At 47.3% G+C, this 18493-nt stretch overlaps 1 protein-coding gene across 7 annotated transcripts in view; it reads left to right on the top strand.

Moving 5' to 3' along the window:
• AFAP1 (actin filament associated protein 1) overlaps nucleotides 1–18493 on the top strand; it is a 124689-nt gene that overhangs the window by 56931 nt on the left and 49265 nt on the right. For all 7 annotated transcript variants that reach the window (XM_081058637.1, XM_081058638.1, XM_081058634.1 and 4 more), the window contains 3 exons: nucleotides 7868–7976; nucleotides 12900–13111; nucleotides 16525–16704. In XM_081058637.1, coding sequence (XP_080914763.1) covers nucleotides 7868–7976; nucleotides 12900–13111; nucleotides 16525–16704 — 501 coding nt within the window. The remainder of the gene's footprint in view (nucleotides 1–7867; nucleotides 7977–12899; nucleotides 13112–16524; nucleotides 16705–18493) is intronic.

Below are 18493 nucleotides of genomic sequence, written 5' to 3'. Positions count from 1 at the left end.
CCCCCTCAAATACAGTTTATTATTCATTCTCACTCACATATGCTCTGCCCCGCCTTTGGCTGTGAAATGCCTGTGGCAGACTGCTCTGGTTGAAGGTGTATGAGAAGCCCTCCTACCGATGGAATCACAACTGGTGGTTGATGAGCCAAAAAGGTTGGTTAAAGTAGGAAATTGTCAAAAAGATATACATACGCTTGAATTATTTTACGTTTAAACAATAATTTTTGAGTAGCAGTTTGACCAATGGGTAATTTTAGGGTTTCCGGGCGGGAAATTTCTGTTCTTGTGAAATTTTTTGCTTTCCCATTCCCGAATCTCGAGAAAAGTTGGTCGGGAAATCGGGAAAATTGGCTCTTTGAACCCAGGTGGTTGGTAGTATCAGCTGTCACTTTGTGGAAACAATTCATTGTGGAGAACAGAAAACAGTTTGTATCTCAGGATTCGGGAACGGGAAAGCGGAAAAAAATTCCTGAGAACGGGCGGGAATTCCCTCCCGGAAACCTAGATGATTTCTCCCTACTGGTGTCCAACACTTGGGTGTCCGGTGGGTTTTCTCTGGGCCTCCAAACCGTGCCATTACTTGCTATAAAACTAGGAGGAGTTTGATCCAGGGTCAAGGTTCTTTGACTATAGGGCTACACAGTGGATTCTACTTGTCTTTTCTGCATAATCTACACCCATGGCACTTCGTTAATCTTTTCCAGTTTTTGTTTCCCTAAAGTGGAGTGAAAGTTAGACACTTGTGAAACCTGAGTTTCAAGTCCCTAGAATTTTGAGTGCTGTGCTGTTCTCTTACAGCTGACGTGCTCACCCTGGTGTGAATAACTTTTCTTTTTGCAGTGTGTCCTGACTGAACCTTCCTAAAGCATCTTAGAGAATTATTAGCTCTCCTTTGCACTCATTTTTTTCATTGGTTTATTTATGTAGTAATCAAGTTAATTACATAATTATAGTATTAAGCATGAAACTTTAAATAACAAAGCTGACTCAATAAATGAGACTTAATAAATGGGACAGCTGATGGGACTATCTGTAGGCACTGAGGTGGGGGGAGCCTGGTGACCCTGAATGTTTAGTGTTTTCTGGATACCTGTCAGGGCATTTGACAGAGGAAATGAAGAACATCTGTCAGGTCAGCAGAGATTAGTTAAGATAGCTCTACTCTGTTTTTCTGATAGTTTTCCAGTGAATTTGTTATTAGCAAGTAAGCCAGTCATTCAGTAAGTTCAGTCTGCCTTTGGTGAGCAGGCCTCTGGCCAGTGGGCCATTTGCTGTTGGCAGATTGACTTCCAGGACAATTAGCTTAGAGTGGAGTAAAGATGGAATGGGTGGGAAGCTGTGCCAGGCACAAGGTGTGCCCTAAATTAAGGCCCAGCCAGAGAAAGAACCAGATGGTCTGGGAACATTGCACCGCCTCTGTGCTGGGGGGTAATACAACGGGGGTGGGTCATCTGCAGGTGAGGCTGGGGCCACTTCCCAGGGGTTAGGTCATGGAGGGCCTGTGTCCGTGCAGAGCAGTTTGGGACCATCACCAAAGGAACTCTCCGTGACTGAAGGATGTATATATTCTTTTACAGACATATATGATATATATATATATATAGATATATATGTAAGATTCATGATTCTCCAACCGCTTTTTTCTCAGTCATCTAAGAGGCTATTGTATTTTTACTTCTAATGTAGCATATATTGAACGAATGCTGCCTTTTATTGTATTTGTGTTAGAAACTCAAAAAAAGAGCTTTTATTTGTATCCGTTTAGTGCCTACCAGTGCCTTGTGCAGTTATCATGAGCTGTCTCTTGACGTTCTTCTCCCAGCAGACCTGTAAAACTCTTCTTGCATAACTGATATTTTTACTCACTGAACAGCAACAGCACCTGATTTCCACTGTCTTTTAATGAAACAAAATGTAATCTTTAGAAGATGGTGTTTGTTTCTGTGTTTCTTTGTGTTTCTCATGTTGCACAGCAGAGAATGTCGATGATGACGGCTCACGCTCAGGGAGCATGTCAGAAGTCAGTTTTGTCATGTTGGGAATGTGTGAATGTTTCGGTTTTGCTCTCGAAGTAGGTGTGGCGGCAGCCTGAGGCGTCCTGCGTGAACTGGTGCCCCTTTAGTGTGGCTGAGTGCGTGTGAAGGGGCTGGCGAGTGTGCCACGTGGAAATTCAGAACTCCTAAGTCTTTGAAATCACACGTGTGGGCCGCGGCATGCTTGGCGTCCACTTTGGCTCCCTGCTCTTCCAAGGGGCCACTAGAATAGGCCAAAGTATGTGGATGCGTGATGAGAACACTTCTGGGAAGAGCTGTGCTTTTCCGCAGATTGTTGTTTCTGTTTCATACTGAGGGCTGTGCAGCCCCCACTGGCTGTACTGAGTGTGCAAGTGCTGAGAGGGCGTTTGCAACGGTGCCCCCCCCCAGAAGTGGGTCCCATCTGTGTTGACATTGGCCGTCGCGCCCCACCCCGCGCTGAGGCAGCCATTTCCCTGACCGGGTCGGATCCAGACAATCACCGATTGTGCTTTATCTCCTCCCTCCTCTTCTTCAGAAGAGCATTGGGTCTACTAACGGGTGTCTCAGATCTTCATGGCTGAGAGGAAAGAGCAAGGTCGGATCCTTTGGGGCTCTGTGTGAATTGTATGATACACAATCAAGGCATTTTCTAGAAATATTTTTATTTGATAATTTAAACAGCAGGGAGTAGGTTACATTGTGTTTACATGGGGTAGAAGAGAGCGATTTCATTCTTTGATATCTTAGGGCCAGAGCTTGTGTAAACGTGATGCCTTATGTCAGCAGATAACAATGAAGGTTTTTATTGTAAAATACACATAACATATACTTGACCATTTTGGCCGTGTTCATGTGTCCAGTTCAGTGGCATTAACTGCATTCACATCCTTGGGCAACCATCACCTTCATCACCTCTAGAACTTTCCATCGTCCCAAACTGAAACTCCGTCCCCATGAAACACTAACTCCCCACCCACTTTCCCCAGGCCCCGGTACCCCGATCTACTTTCTGTGTTTATGAAATAATGAAGTTACCACCATGTCCGTGGTAGATTTTATCCTTCCTAAATACTTTCACAGCAACTTTATCACCTCTGTGTGATAGATGGGCTTACGAGGCTCTGAGATCATGTGACACAGTCAGGTATTTTACCTGTTGCGGAGTTAAGACGAAAGCCCAAGATTTAGAACAACTCAACCATTTGTTTCCCTGTGAAATCACACGTGATCCTTTTAGTGGACAAAGAACCATCTGGTTCCTTTTCCCTTGTCTTTCGAGACTCTCTGAGTTTAGTCTCGTGTCTAATTCCAGGGGCACCTTTGCCTTAAATCTGCTCTGGCTGCACCCACAGGCTCATCCTGTGTGCACGCCTGTTGGGCTGTTCCCCCACCCCCGCCTCGTGGAAGCCTAGGGTCCCCCCCACCCCCGGGGCTTTCATTCCCTCCCAGGCGCGCATAAATAGAACTAGAGAAAACTTACCAGTGTTTACTCAAGTGCTGTGTGGAATGCAAATTAAATAGCGATCAGAATGGAATGGGTATAATCTGGGCAAAAACTCTTATTTCGTCCAGAAGATTACTTACTCAAAATTCTTGATCTTAGGATTTAAACCATTTCTGCAGCTGAGACTATAACATTTTGTTATTGATTGAGAATTACTTTACTCCAGTCCTCAGTTTCCCTCAGCAGCCTGGATACCTTCCTAAAGTGTGAACTGCGGTGGAAGTTTAGCTTATGGCATGAACGCTGCTGTCAGGGGCTTCGGAATATCCATGCCGGTTAGAGGTCCTATACTAAGTAGGAAAGGCGACAGTAGGAAAGGCTGATACGTGACAGAACTGGAGCATGAACCCTACTTTTCTTATGCCAGATTTATTCTCGTGGGTGCTTACTCTTCACGGATTTTAACCCCTGTCACCAGCGAGAGGGTCTGCATACACCACCTTCTACACAGAATTGAAGTCAGAAAGAGATTCCACATTCTCGGCTGGTATTGTTCTCTGCTGAAATCAGCTCTCAGTCTATTGGTGTTACTAGTGCAAAGGACTAAGTAATAAATTGGGGTGAGGAAAGTGATGGGGAGCAGAAGAGAGGCAGAGTGTGAGTTAGAGGGGGAAGGTGTGAAAGGTGTTGGGCGTGACGTCGATGGTACGGGAACCCGTGCCTCTTGGGAGCTGAGGGGTCGGTTATACTGTGTGATGTGGCAGTCAGTGTGACCCGGTAGCCTTAGTGGGCCGCCTAGGCCCTGTTTCCTTCCCGACTCCTGTTCTGCTCACTGCGCCCCCCTTATCTCCCTCCCCGCACAAACTAGAAGGCACACAGGGTTACAGTCGTGACTTAGGGATGGCATTCCTGCTGTTTCGAAGCTTCTGGTTCAGTGGTCAGTGCTGACTCTGGCTGACTTTCTACGGCTTCTTCCCTAATCTCCTAGCATGTGTGACCTTGGGCAAGGTCTTTCATCTCTTGAGCCTCAGTTTCTTCATTTGTAAAAGTGTAATCAAAATGTCCAAATCTCTGCTATTTCCTGAACAAGAAAAAATATATATAAAGTATCCCAGAGCAATGTCTGATACATGGTTGGCAAACAGTAAATGATGGTTATTATTGTCACATTGTTGAAATAATAGTAATAACAATAATAATTATATTTATACCACACAATTACGTAAGCATAATTGTTATTATTAATGGAAAAAGAACTCTCTGTAAGGCTTTTCCTTAAAGTAGCAAAGGCAGAGACTAGTGGGCTTTTCTTTCCAAAACGATGGGAATTAAATCAAGGCCAGTATTGTGAGCCAAGCGAACCTGTAGCTTATCCTCCTATACAGTTGTTAGGACCGGTTTGCTCTAATAAGACTTGGAGCCCTTAAAGGAGAAATTTACAATGTGCCTTAAGGCGGATAAGATTTCCTAAACTAAAACGCGACTTTCCCGTAAGCATTAACTTGAAGGCGAAATATTTTTGTGAATTTAAAAGCTATCTAGTGAGCAGCGCGCTGTGCCACTTCTATCTTTTATGTCCAGAGCGAAGGTCAGTTGTTCTTTGAGGAAAACAGCTTCTCATCTTTCTTTTTAAGCATTGAAGGAGGCTGTGGCGGTTAGATTTCAGGCCCTTGTTTTATCAGCATGTGTTTTGTGAGAGCGAGCCCAGGAGAACACTGGTGATGAATGCAAGACGGTGTTAGAGCTTCATGCAGAGGCTGGGTCTCTTCTGATGTTGAATGAAAGTTACAAAATCCAGTGAGAATAATGCCCTGATCGGTGTGCAGTGTTACTGCCCGAAGGGACCTTTAAAGTACGTGCTCTGGCCAGAGGCTGTAATGTCATTTCTCATCTAGTGAGGACACAGTCAACTCTCACTAAAATTTCAAACCAGGTAAAGCTGGCTTCATCAGAATACTAGAACTGGAACCTGAGAGCCAGGACGGACATCAGCGGGTCATGACCCAGTGCCCGCATCTGCAGTGAGGAGAGCGGGATTCAGGTACAGGAAGGTTACAAAGACCCTGGACGAGGGGGACCCACGCAGAAGGCACCCCGCGTGTGAGCGTCGTCGCCTCCCTCTGCTCTCGTTTCCTGTCTGCCTCTGGTTTGCCACGGTCGTGTTGGAAACCTGTCTTTCCTGCTGTGCACCTTTAAAAATCCCTGTTAACTGTGATTTCAGTGAATTCTTACCTATTGGAAAGGATCTGAAGGAAGATTTTCCTCAGAAAGCAGTTCGGGGTACCTCTTTCCAGCTTCTCCCCCACTGTTAACAAACCATAACACCTCTGCCGAAGTGTGAGAGCCTGTGGCAGGATTTCAAGGGTAGGTCCTGTGCGGACCCTTTTTGGAGAGAGAGGTGCTCCTGTAGAAGGACAGCAGCACCTCGGTTTTCAAACGTCTCCATTGGCAAACATTTCTGTTTACGAACGCCGTAAGTTTTATGGATCTATGGTATCATTAGATAGTAAAATTCATGCTAAATTTGCAGTTTTCTGGGTTGATTTTAAAGGTCTGGAATGGATTAATCCATTTTGCATTACTTGCTATGGGGAAACCGTGCCTCGGTTTTCGAATGTTTCAGAACCATCAGCTATGACGATGAGCAACTCCCCTAACACGCCCGTGTTACTTGCAGCACTGGGGAGGGAGTCTGTGCTGTTTCATTGGTTTCATTCAGCTACTCGCACTGCTTTCCCAGGACACGAATAATTTTGACTGTTTCAACATCCTAAAAGGAAGTTGAAACTCCATTTCATGAATAAAGACTCTGAAGCAGACATCTGTTTTCCAAAAGCAACAAGCAGAGATTCCACCGGGCATGGACTTCTGTTCAGACCTGGCCTGGGGTGGAGCTCGGTGGGTCAGGTTCCCGTTAAGCGTTGCGTCTTCAAGAAGGTGTGAGTGACCTGGCTGCGACCCAGTGTGACACAGGATGATGGGAGCCAGCCGTGGGAGAGGGGTGAGGGAACCGGACTGCGGGGGAGGGAGACGACTGCCTCAAGTCCAGGAGGGATGTGTGCACGTGACCTTGGCCCGAGGAAGGGGCAGCTTGAATGCACAGTGGTGGTTAGTCACTCACAGAGGACGTCTGGAGTCTGCGGTGAGTTAGATGGAGAGTGGTGGAATTTTACATTCTGGACACTGTACGCATATTTAAAAACCCTTGATTTCTGTGGAACATTGTTCTACTTGGCTCTTCACGGGGTAGATCTTCAGTAGGGGCCTCTGTTCTGTCCCATTCTTGGTGACATCTTTCCAGTTTGTTCACAGAACATAGGCAGTGTGAATGAGTTACCAAAGGTGTGTATGGGGGGGGGGGCGGTGGAAGAGAGAGAATGAAAGAAAGGTCTTCAGCGGACAGACCTGGAGTTTGTCCCCAGCTCTGTCATGGAGGAGCGTCTGACTTCCAGCAGGCGCTGAGATACTGAGCCTCACTTTTTGTACCTGTAAAAGGTGATGGACCGTCTCCTGGGTCCTGTAACCAGCACAGAGGCGCCTGCTTAGCACAGTGCCGGGCAACGAGCAGGTGTGTGGCTGGTGTTGGCTTTCCTTCCCTTCGGTCCCTTCCATCGGTGGGAGGACCGGTGAGTGGCAGAACCAGCAAACCTACAGAAGCTTGTAGGAAGGAGGTTGGTGTGCGTTAGCGCCCTCGGGGCTTGGTCCCGACGGCAGTAGTCCTGAGCCTGCCAGCTCTTCCGTGGTGTAAAGTTCTGGCTTCAAGACCTGAGTGTCTTAATGCCAGAGTTTGACAAGAAACTGATGTGATTGGTTTTAGTAATGAGCAGATTTCTCCTCCAGAGAAACGTTCCAGTTTCTTTTAGAGAGCGTCTCCTAGATGGTTTCCTGTTTTCGAAGTTTCCGTGGCAAGTGTCAGGAGCATGGTGAGCTGGTAGCCTTAACGAGTGCTTCCCTTTGTAAGAGCTCTGGTGACCTGAACCATTCTGTGTTTCTGGAGCTCCCAGCATGGTGCTGTGGGCCGCAGGGACCCCGGAGGGTAAGTGGTGTGGGGACCATGAGAGAGGCACGCGTCTCAGCTCGGGCATGCGTGTCAGCCCGTTCCACTTGGGAAAAGGGGTACTTTGTGCCCACAAACAGTGTGTGCAGGGCACTCCTGGGACACGGGCCATATGTCTGGTGATGGCCAGTGGCTTGTATGGACTGAATGGCGTGTGGCTGTGGCCAGGCTGGGGGTGGACATGAGCAGGAAAGTAGTAAGAGCCCGTCAGGACCCGAACTTCAGAACCTCTTCATAGGATGACGTTCTTTTTTGCCAGAGACTTTACAAAGGAAAGAGGCAGGTGCTGGTCACTATCTGAAAATATGACGTTTACTTCCAGTGACGTCGTTTTTTTCCTTTTTTCTGTAGCCTCCTGACAGTGGGCCGCCGCCGTTACCGACGTCCTCGCTCCCAGAAGGTTATTATGAGGAAGCCGTGCCACTGAGCCCGGGGAAAGCTCCAGAATACATCACCTCAAGTGAGTGTCGGGGTCGGCGGCCCCAGCTGGCCTCTTGACTCGTGGGACTGGGAGAGCCTAGCCCTCTTTCTGGGTGTGGGGATAGAACATTCCAAAACGCTGTGCAAATGTGAGTGATGTCAGTTTTGAACCCAAACTGGTAAATACAGAGAGGGCTTTGAAATGTCAAAAGTGCCTTCTCAGTATCTTTGGGAATTCAGATTGTTGTGACTCAAAATTAGTGGAAACTTATGCGGTATTTGGTTGGTGCAAAAGTCATTGCGGATTTTTTGTAGTTTAAACCGCAGTGACTTTTGTACCAACCTAACAGCTGTGGAAACATGGATCCCAATGAAGGGGGTACCCTTTTTCAGAGCGAAATGGCTTTTCATGGCATGTTCTTATGGATGCGGGATCCCCACTTTAACAAGAGGGTGTGTGTCCCCCACCTTCATTGTGCCAGGAGGAGAGTAGTGTCTGCCAGGCTGAAAAATTAATGGGCACAAAACAGATAGGTATCTCAGTCCGAGGCTTTTGTTTCTTCCTTTTTAAATAATAAATCCAGGTTTTACCAGAACCTTTTGACCTAAGGTAGAGTGGTCTGGGTGTGACTCTCTTTAGTTGCCTGCTTGATGGCTCTCAGAGGTGCCTCTTGCACCCCCCTTGCAAATTCAGAGGAAGAATGCCACTCTGACACTGAAAACCTGTCTCTGGAATTTATTTTTGGATCATCGGCTTTATTTCTCCTCTCGATATTCTGTTTGGCAGTGTGCTGCTATCTCGTAATAAAGTGGAAGGTCTGAGCATGTGTCCACTGAGGGCGTCCAGCGGGCTGTGCTTCCATCAGGAAGTGGAGGGCAGGGTGACTGCTCTTGTGGCCCGGGGCTGCCCGCGCACTTACGCTCACGGCGCTGGCCTCACCTGTCTTCCTGTGGATACGCGCTCTCCCAGCCCAATGTGGTCGTCGCATTGCCCGAGTCTCTGCCACGTGGACACTGAGCTTTCTGCTCTCTCTCTCCCAGCAGTAAACAAGCAGAACGAGTTCAGCCAAGCAGAAGCTAATCTGAGTATTACAGCCCCCCAGCCCCCCACGCCAACGTGTTTCCTGAATGTGGAGAGGGATGTGCTGAACCCAGGCAGGCAGGGCTGGAAGCCCCTGGACGGCAAGGGGCCTTTCCCAGCTCACTCAGGCCAGTTATCTCAGCTTCCAGAACAGTCCCAATACAGACTAAGCCCAACAGTAGTAAGTAAGTGTTTGTTATGCTCTGAATGCAAAAAGGGACAGTTCTGGTAAGGAGGTTAGGAAAGACTGGTTTTGAGATCTATAAGTTAAATATTTTAACTTCTCTTTCATTTAAGAACTTCTTGGGAAAAACACATTCAAATAATTTCTAAGTGTTCACTATTTCAGAAGATAGTAAATTAATTAGAAAACACACACAATTTAAATGGCTTGATTGTGTTTCAAAACATCACTGGACTCCTTTCTTTCTAATAACAGTGAGTAAAATAAATGTTTTTGATGAGGGTCCTTCCCAGGATTTGGAACGCCGGGTCCTAGCCTTCTCCCACCCTCCTTCCCCTCTCCTCACCATACTTCGTGGTTAGAAACTGGTAGTACATTTGTTTGTCTTTCGGGGCCTTCGGTCATTTTCAGCCTGAGAAGCTGATGTGTAATGTCCTGTCCTTCAGAGAAGCCATTCCATGGTTGCTGACCAAAGGCAACTTTTGTTGAACTAATTCCAGAAGCAAGAGTAATCGAAGGACTCTTGCTGGGGAACAGTGAGTCATCGGTGACAGCACCCTGTGGCTTCTTTGATCAAATGTCTGTGGTGAAATGACCTGCCCGGAAGAACAATGGCGGTGAACTGACCTGCGGGTCAGGCCAGGGATATGCTGCTTCAGTTACTGGGGAACTTGTGACAGCTTTGTGGCACCTGTATCTATCAGGTCCGGTTTTATCAGAGAAGCAGGACCACCAGGGGTGTCGTGGAGGAAAGGGCTTACTGTGGGGACAAGGCCCTGTGTCATGTGGGGACCAGTGAAGGAGCCCCTGGAAGGCTTGTGGGACCGGCCATCAGGAAGCAAAGCTGGATGAGAATTGGGGAAGAGGAAGGACAGATGGGAGCCCACTATCGTCTCTCAGTTCCTCCAAACCCGATGACCAGCTGGAGAAGGTGGAACCCGTCGTACAGAGCTGCAGGCCCCTGGCTCAGGACTCAGAAGAGACCGGCAGGAGCTGCGGGCCCAGTGCCAGCCCATGCCCACACGGAGGGCCAGCAGCTCAGCGCCAGGCTGTGCTGTGTGTCCAGCCACACCTGGCAGCCCGCACCGCCCTGCACATGCGCTGGCAGCGGCCGCCCCTCTGCACAGCTTCCAGGGGCTCCCAGATGGCGCCTGTGGCCAGCCTCACCCAGAACCGTCCAAGAAAGGGAATTGGGGGAGATGTAATTCCAGCCTTGCTAAGTCGATATGATAGAAAACCACCACCATTTATCTTGTGTCGATTTGGCCTCCATGCGCACCTCTCTTAACCACACTGAATTTCCAGATAAAGAGCAGCAAAAGCAGGATTCAGCATAACGTGATTCAAGGGCCGCCTGCATAACGGAAAACTCCCTAACTCCCCCAGGGGATACAAAGCCCATTTCTCTGCTCTGGGGGGGCATCCACTCTCCTCCGGCTGAGTCATGCTCCCCATTGAGAGCCTCTAACTTAAGTCTTGAGAGCCAAGGGTGGCTGCTTTCTGTTAGCATGTTGGATGTCGGGGAACGGGAGAGGTGCAGAGAATTTGCCTATCATACACAAATATACCTATAGCACAATAAGGAAGAAGAACTCAGAGCTGGGACAGGCCTCACCTCTGCCACCTCCACGGTCACACCACAGTCACACCACCGCGGTCACAGCTAGTACTTCCCTCCCTCCATTCTGCCTCCCAGGCTGGAAGGGCTGCGGCAAATGGGGGCGTCTGGACTGTGTAACCACGTGATCCGCTCGACGCCCCCTTCTCACAATCCTCGAGGCGCCCCTCGGTGTTCTTATCAGTGTTACTGCAGATGCCCCTGAACCGTCTCCGTCTCTCGGTCACCCCACGTCAGCCTGTTCTCAATGGTCACTATTTACATAGTGACCTCTTTGGCCACCTGAGTCTCTTGCTCAAAATCCTTCCTTGACTTCTTTTTCGTTATTTAAAATTTAACTTCAACTTCCAGTCTTTCTCCCCCACCGCCCCTTAGTAATGGCTTTGTGAGGGAGTTAAAATGCAAGCATGACTTCTGAGTATCAATTATAATTCAGTTTCTGGCGAATTCTGTCCTGTGGAAGGTCTGTATTTCTACTGTGTTTGCTGGATGGCGCAACTGATTGCTTCAGCTGCAGTTTCTCCTCATCTGTCATTCATTCATCACTTAGGTGTTCCTTCTTCAACTATGTTTGAAAACAAATGTCTTCTAGATGCGGCGGGGTGAGGGGAACGCAGAGAGGAATCAGACACAGCCCCGAGGAGCTTACCCAGCAGGGCCGAATAGTAATAATACTGACCGTCACTAGTGTTCATTAAACACTTTGAATGTGCTGGCTCTCCTTAGGAGGGCCTCGCAGGTATAATTTAAGTTCATCCAACAGTTCTTTCTACCTTCTACAAATAGCGTGAGCTCACCCTGTGCCAGGTACCTTGTTACCTGCTGGGACAATCACCTCCAACAAGGTGGTCTCCCTTCCCTCAGGGGCTTGCGGTCTGATGTGGGAGACAGACAGGCAGACGGATGGCAGTAAGAGTGCAGTGGGACATGCTTCCTGCTGGGTGGTGCGGGAGCACCCAGGAGGGCATTTCACCCAGTGTCTTAGTCAGCTTGGCTTCTGTAACCAAATACCACAGCCTGGGTAATGAAACAACAGACATTTACTTTCTCCCAGTTCTGGACGTCTGAGATGAGGGTGTTGCGTGGTCAGCATCCGGCGCGAGCCCTCCTCCTGGCTTACCGCCGTCTTCCTGTGACCTCACGTGGCCTGGAGAGTGTGAGAGCTCTATTCCTCTTCTAAGGCCACCGATCCTATTGGTTTAGGACCCCACCCACCCATATAACCTCACTTAATCTTCATTACCTCCAAAAAAGCTTTCTCTAAATACAGTCACATTGGGGTTAGAGCTTCAACACCTGAATTGGGGATGGGGAACACACACACACAGTTCAGTGCATCTCAGCTTTGGTGAATACGGGAGGGCTTGTGGAGGAGGCGCCAATAGGTTATATCTGGAAAGATGAGAGCGTTGGTCCAGGCAGAGGCCGGAGACCGAGTGGGACAAACAGGAAGCCTACGTGAGGGGCCGCCTATGCAAAGACCCCGGGGGTAAGAGGCAGTGTGATGTATGCGGGAAACTAAAAATAATCCAGTATTTCTGTGTCAGTGCATAGCAGAATGCGAAGGATAGGTGTAAATGCCTCTGCAAGCCCCAAGAATGACCCCAGCGGAGGGAGGCCTCCAGCCTGAGCACTGGCAGTGCCAGCAGAGAGTAGGGCACTGCAGAGCAGAAGGAACTGTGACAGCAAGGTGTGGGCGCGGAGAGCAGGGACCGGCCGTGGCAGGTTCCGCTAGGTGGGCCGTCCCGCGGGGTCCGGCTGAGGCTCGCCCTGCCCACGAGGACCGGGCGAGGGCTCCACGGCACAGGGTCTGCCGCCTGCACGGCTGTGCCGGACAGTCAGAAGTGGGTTTTCTCAGTACACGGTTCTTAGTCGCTTTAGTTCCAAAGTCTCCGCTGAGTTTCCACTGCCCGTCTGGAGCCCTTTGCCCTTAGTTTGGTACTGACATTTCCGCGCGCCCTGAATGTGGAGACCTCTTCCTCGTTGACTGGTGCAGTAACGCACTCTTGAGCCCACGGACAGGCTTCCAGATGAGATTCTTGTAGCCAGGCCCTGACTGTTCTGTTGTTACTTTGGACAGATTATGACTCGGATGCAATGAGCAGCTCTTATGAATCCTATGATGAAGAGGAGGAGGATGGGAAGGGGAAGAAAACACGGCACCAGTGGCCCTCGGAGGAGGCCTCCATGGATTTGGTAAAGGACGCCAAGATCTGCGCCTTCCTGCTGCGGAAGAAGCGCTTCGGCCAGTGGACCAAGCTACTCTGCGTTATCAAAGACACCAAACTACTGGTAAAGCCTTGTGAGGCCATTGTTCTGTGTCAAGTCGGTCAGATTTCCTTGGCCGTCCATCTGGATGGAATTTATACCAGGCAGCGCTAACACAGGCCAGGGCAAAGCGAGGCACAGAGCTCGGTACCCGTGCTGAGTGAGCTCACAGTGCCCCAGGGCCCCCCACAGGCTGTCAGGGTCCGCAGCTCCCTAGCGCAAGCAGAGGGCAAACTCTTCCTCTCCCCCCGGGGTCTGCGGTCTGTATCCGTGGAAAGGCACAGTGGAAGCTGCCAGAAATCGCAGGATGGATTTTCTCATTTGTAGTGAGTCAGTGGATTCCTCAAAGCCAGGTCAGGAGTGGGAAGGGCAGGCCTCGCGGTTTGGGGGAGCCAGGCCAGGACAGGAAATTCTTTTGGAAAGCGAAGGGCCGGTTCTTGTTCTTTTTCTTTTTTTAATCTGAGAGGCAGAATAGGAGGTAGAGCCTGTAACAGAAGCAGGGCACGGAAAACACAGACCCTTTGCTGGAGGTGTTGTTCCAACTGGGACTCTATGAAGGAACCAGAACGTTTGAGAATGGTCTGATCGTCCCTCCTTCCCAGTCTTAGAAACCGTGGTTGATTCTTAGAATTATGAATTTCAGAGTATGTTTTTTGCTCTTTGTTTTTCCTTCAAATTCACCTTGAGAAAAAAATTCACTCAAAACTAGATCATTAAAACAACACATGAGGAGTTATGTTTCTGTGTGTCAGTCGTTAGTGGAGCAGATAACTCTTTTTTATAGTTCCTCTGTGAGTTATGGGAATCTTATTTTACTGGATTCTTAGGACATGGTATATTTTTTAATTAATGGTTTTGCTCAATGTTTTTCTAAAACACAGAGAGTGCATGTTTTTTCCAAATGTGTGGCCTGAAATCTCCCAAAGTTAGAATATGCCAAGAATGATGCCATGGGGGAATTTTAAAGTAAAGAATGAAAGAAAAAGATGTGAAAGATTAATATGGTGCTTATTAACAATCTGCCATAATGGCAGCCAGATGTGGACATATTACATAAATGTTTTAAAAATACACAGCCGACTGATGAAAGAGAAGTTTTACAACGACGGGAGCCTGTGTCGTGTGTGAAGGTCAGCCACTCCAGGGTGCAGGCGTTCTCAGCCCCGGCCCAGTGCTCCCTGCCCCCCGCCGTCTCCTGTCTCCACACCTTTCCCCTCCTTTTCTTCCATTTCTTCCATTTCCTACCCGATTTTCCATCTTCACAACGAGGATGATCCTACCTACCAGGAAGAATAGTTGTAAATATTCAAGAAGAAATTAATGGAAAGCCACATGAAAGCACCGCTATTCGATAAAGTACAGAACCAAAATTAATAGTTATTTTTATTATGAAGGGTGTTTTGTTTTGGGGGGGGAGTTAAAAAATGGTTTATGATCCAACTGCCCAGATGACCCCTATTGAGACTGAAAAAAATAAAATCAGCCATGACAACAGCAGCAAATGCTTTTCCAGTTTCAATAGTAGAGAAGCCGTAGGTGGAGAACAAAGTGCTGGGCTCTTCCCCTAAATGTCCCCGTCTGTCTTCCCACAGGCACCGCCGTTACCAGCTATTGTATGTCCTTCCAGAAGCTGCTCCTTTCTATGCCCAGGCAGCTCTGTGGTGGACACTGACATGCCAACGGCCACTTCAGGACTGAAGGACCTTGTCCCTCACTTGTAGGGAGGGCTCCTGGCAGACAGCTTGTCCAAGGTCATGCTCCCTGTCCCAGGGGACGTGCATCCAATGTGATGCCCGGATGTGAAGGACAACCTCACGGGACAACTGTGATGGCGCATTCCGGCTCCGGAGCCCCGGGGGTCCCCTTGCCGAGGCCTTGAATGCAGCCTGGCTCCTTCCCCTGCGCAGTGTTGTGTCCTGCACCTTCCTCTCTCCCACACAGGTGGTGCTCTCCAGGGAGCACCGAGTACACGTGCTGCTCTGCTTCAGAGCCAGCTTCCCCGGGAAGCTCACCTGCACGACCTCCAGCTTGCAGTTCGTCAGGTTCTGATGATACACCCATCCTGAGGCGTTCGACTCAGGGAAGATACAGGCTATAAAACTTTTAATTCCTTCCATCCTGCTGTTTTTCTTTTTTTTTTACTTAGAATGTGAAAAATCTGGTAAATGGTAAACATTCATAGCAATCTGAGGTTAGTTGGTTTTGGTGTATATTTTTCTTCCTTTTTAGACAAGGCAACCATCAGATGAAAATTTTTAAATTTTTTAAAAAAAATTCTATTCATGTGCCATTCATGAGCCATGGTTTTGGAGCTGTAAATAATCATTTGTGAAAATAGGTGTCCATTCATTCATTCCTTCATCAACAGACGGCTTAGGGTCAGGAGTGCGGGCCGTGTGTGGTTGGGCTGGAGTCCTGGGTCTACCACGTTCAGGTTGCCTGATTTGGGGCATGTTACTTAACCAAAGTGACTGGTTACTCAACGTATCCAAGTTAACTGAACCTGCAAACACACATCTGGGATAATTCAATTAGATGTATGAGATGCCACATTTTACTATGGACACCCAATACTTGCTAGCAGGAGTTATTGTTACTAATAATTGAATGTAACTCAAGAAGATAACAATAACTCATTTTACAAATGAGGAAACAGGCTCAGAAAACTTACAAAACTTCCCGGGATCCAGATTGAATTAGTAACAGAGCTAGGACCCAGACACCTGACCTCCTAGACCGTGCGTTTTCTGAAGGGGTAAGCCTCTGGTCCCCAGTAATGCAATTAAACAATGCGGGTGGTGGGGGCAGACCTCTGGACAAAGATTTGATCTAGGTTTTACAGACCTAGTTAAGCAAGAAGGATGGAACTAGATCTCAGTTTTAACCACAGCATCGAAATGTTCAGTCAGCGCAGTTGTGTAAATGGAGCAACTTGAGCTTAGGATCCTCCGGTAGTTAGAAAGCAAACCTTTGCAAGACATTTTTGCATATTCTATGTTGATAGCTGAAATCATTCATGTGACTTTCAGAAAGGATAGAGATGAAACAGGCAGATTCCAAGTGGCATAGGTTGTAGAAGAAAGTATCCAAACTACTGTTTGCTCATATTAGGGCTGTGTTGTTTCGGCAAACCTAGTGAATGATATTCATGTCAGTTCATGAACATGCGCGTATACTCCGTCATCAGAGGGACTTTCTGTTTCCCGCTGGGTTGTCACTGGTGGTCGGTGCACTTTGAGGGTCCCTGGGTAGATGTATTTGCACGTGCACGGAGGTGATGTGTCCGTGATACCGTGAGTCTGCAGGTCCATTTCCAATCACCGACCTCCCCAGATGCCTTGCCAATGCTTCCTTCCGCTCTCATTCTGCCGGACTTCAGTCAGTGTTGCTGTGTAACTTCCTTCTGTCCTAACTGTGACTTGTCCTGTTGAACGCAGTGCTATAAAAGTTCCAAGGACCAGCAGCCTCAGATGGAACTGCTGCTCCAAGGCTGCAACATCACGTATATCCCGAAAGACAGCAAAAAGAAGAAACACGAATTGAAAATCACGCAGCAGGGCACAGACCCCCTAGTTCTGGCGGTCCAGAGTAAGGAGCAGGCCGAGCAGTGGCTAAAGGTGAGTTGTGGCATTTGTTTCTGAGCCCTTTTCATTGCCAGACCTCTTTCTGAGATTTGTTTTTTTATTCTAATTTGTGTTTTTTCAATCATATACAAACATGGATTGACTTGAATAGTTTGGTCTTTGATAGAGGGATATTCTGATTACTTTGAGGTTAATTACTTTAACTTTTGTTTCCAAAAGGCAATCTGCCTCCCAGTCTCAGGCTGCTTCTAGGACTTTCTCTCTTTGATTTTCTAGTTTCACGTTATAGTGTCTGGATGTAGATTCTTTTTTATTTATTCTGCTTGGGATTCCATAAGCTTCTGACATCTGTGGATTGTCATCTTTCCAAGTTTTGGAAAACTTCAGCCATTTCTCTTACAATACAACTTTGCCCCATTTCCTCCCTTCCCCTCACTGCATTTAAATATATGTTAGATTTTTCCCACTACAATCTACTTTTTCTCTTCTCTTTGCATTTACTATCCCTATTCTGAAAAAACTTTAGTTTTTTCGTGTTACTTTCCAGCTCACTACTTCTCTGTGCACTATTTCTAGCAGTGCCTGATCTGCTGTTAAATTTGTTCCCTGTTCAGTAGGTTCTTAACTTTGGTTATGGTAGTTTTCTTTCTAGAATTTTCAGTTGTTCCTTTTAAGAATGTTTGTTTGGCTTTTTATGTCTATACGAGCACGGAACAGGCATGGTTGTTTTGACAGTGGTTTTGGTGGAGAGTGGCAGACCTGCTTCTGTTAACTGTTCTTGTTCTTTTTCATGTCATTTTGTCGTGTTGTGTGTCAGATTATCTGATGATCGTTGTATTTTTGAAAATAATTATTTCAACAATTTTTGTATAACAACTTTATTGTGATGTAATTCACATACCATACAGTTCACCCTTCCAAGGTGCGGTTCAGTGGTGTTTAGTATATTCAGAGTTGTGCAACCATCAGCACTATCTAATTCCAGAACATTCTCATCACCGCAAAGAGAAACTCTGTGCTCACTGTGCTCACAGTCTCTGCCCCCACCCTGCCCCCAGTCCTAGCCCCCGGCAAACACTGGTCTGCTTTTTGTCCCTGTAGGTTGGCCTAGTGCCAGCATTGCAAATACATACACTCATACGATACGTGTCCTGTGACTGGCTTCTTTCACTTAGCATAATGTTTTCAAGGTTCATCCGTATTGTAAAATGTCTCAGTATTTAATTTCTTGCTGTTGCTTTTTGTGTCATATCTAAGAAACACTTTTTTCATCCAGGGCCCTGAAGAATTACATTTGTTTTCTTCTCATAATTGTACGTAGTGTTAGTTCTTAAATTTAGTCTATGATCCTTTTTAAAAATTGACGTAAACTACTATTACCCCATATTGTCATCAACTTATTATTGAGGCTTTCACTATTTTGAAACTCTGCTGTAATATCACAGGTATCTTTTAAGTAAGGCACACACCTTTGTCAGATATGAGAAGCGTGGCATGGCGTGACTTCAAGAATCATGCCGAATTTGTTTCTCTCATTTTGGTCTGCAACTTCCATTACCAGCAGCTCTTGCCAAAATTAACTGACTGTGTGTGTGTGTGTGTGTGTGTATGTGTGTGTGTGTGTATGTATACAGATGCCGAAAACATGAGCCGTTTTGTAGGGGTCAGTCAGAAGACAAGAGCCAGTATTCCCAGAAACGGAGTGGTCAGGTTTCCTTAAAAAATGTGCAGAGATTGTGTTTCTGGAGATGAGGGCTCGAGTTAAAAGCAAACAGCAATACCACAGAACATATAATAATTTGTTTTTTGAAGAATCTGTGAT

The sequence above is a fragment of the Rhinolophus hipposideros genome (assembly GCF_964194185.1).
Source record: "Rhinolophus hipposideros genome assembly, chromosome: 1".
In the NCBI taxonomy this organism is placed as follows: domain Eukaryota; kingdom Metazoa; phylum Chordata; class Mammalia; order Chiroptera; family Rhinolophidae; genus Rhinolophus; species Rhinolophus hipposideros.
This window is presented reverse-complemented; position numbering and strand designations above follow the sequence as displayed.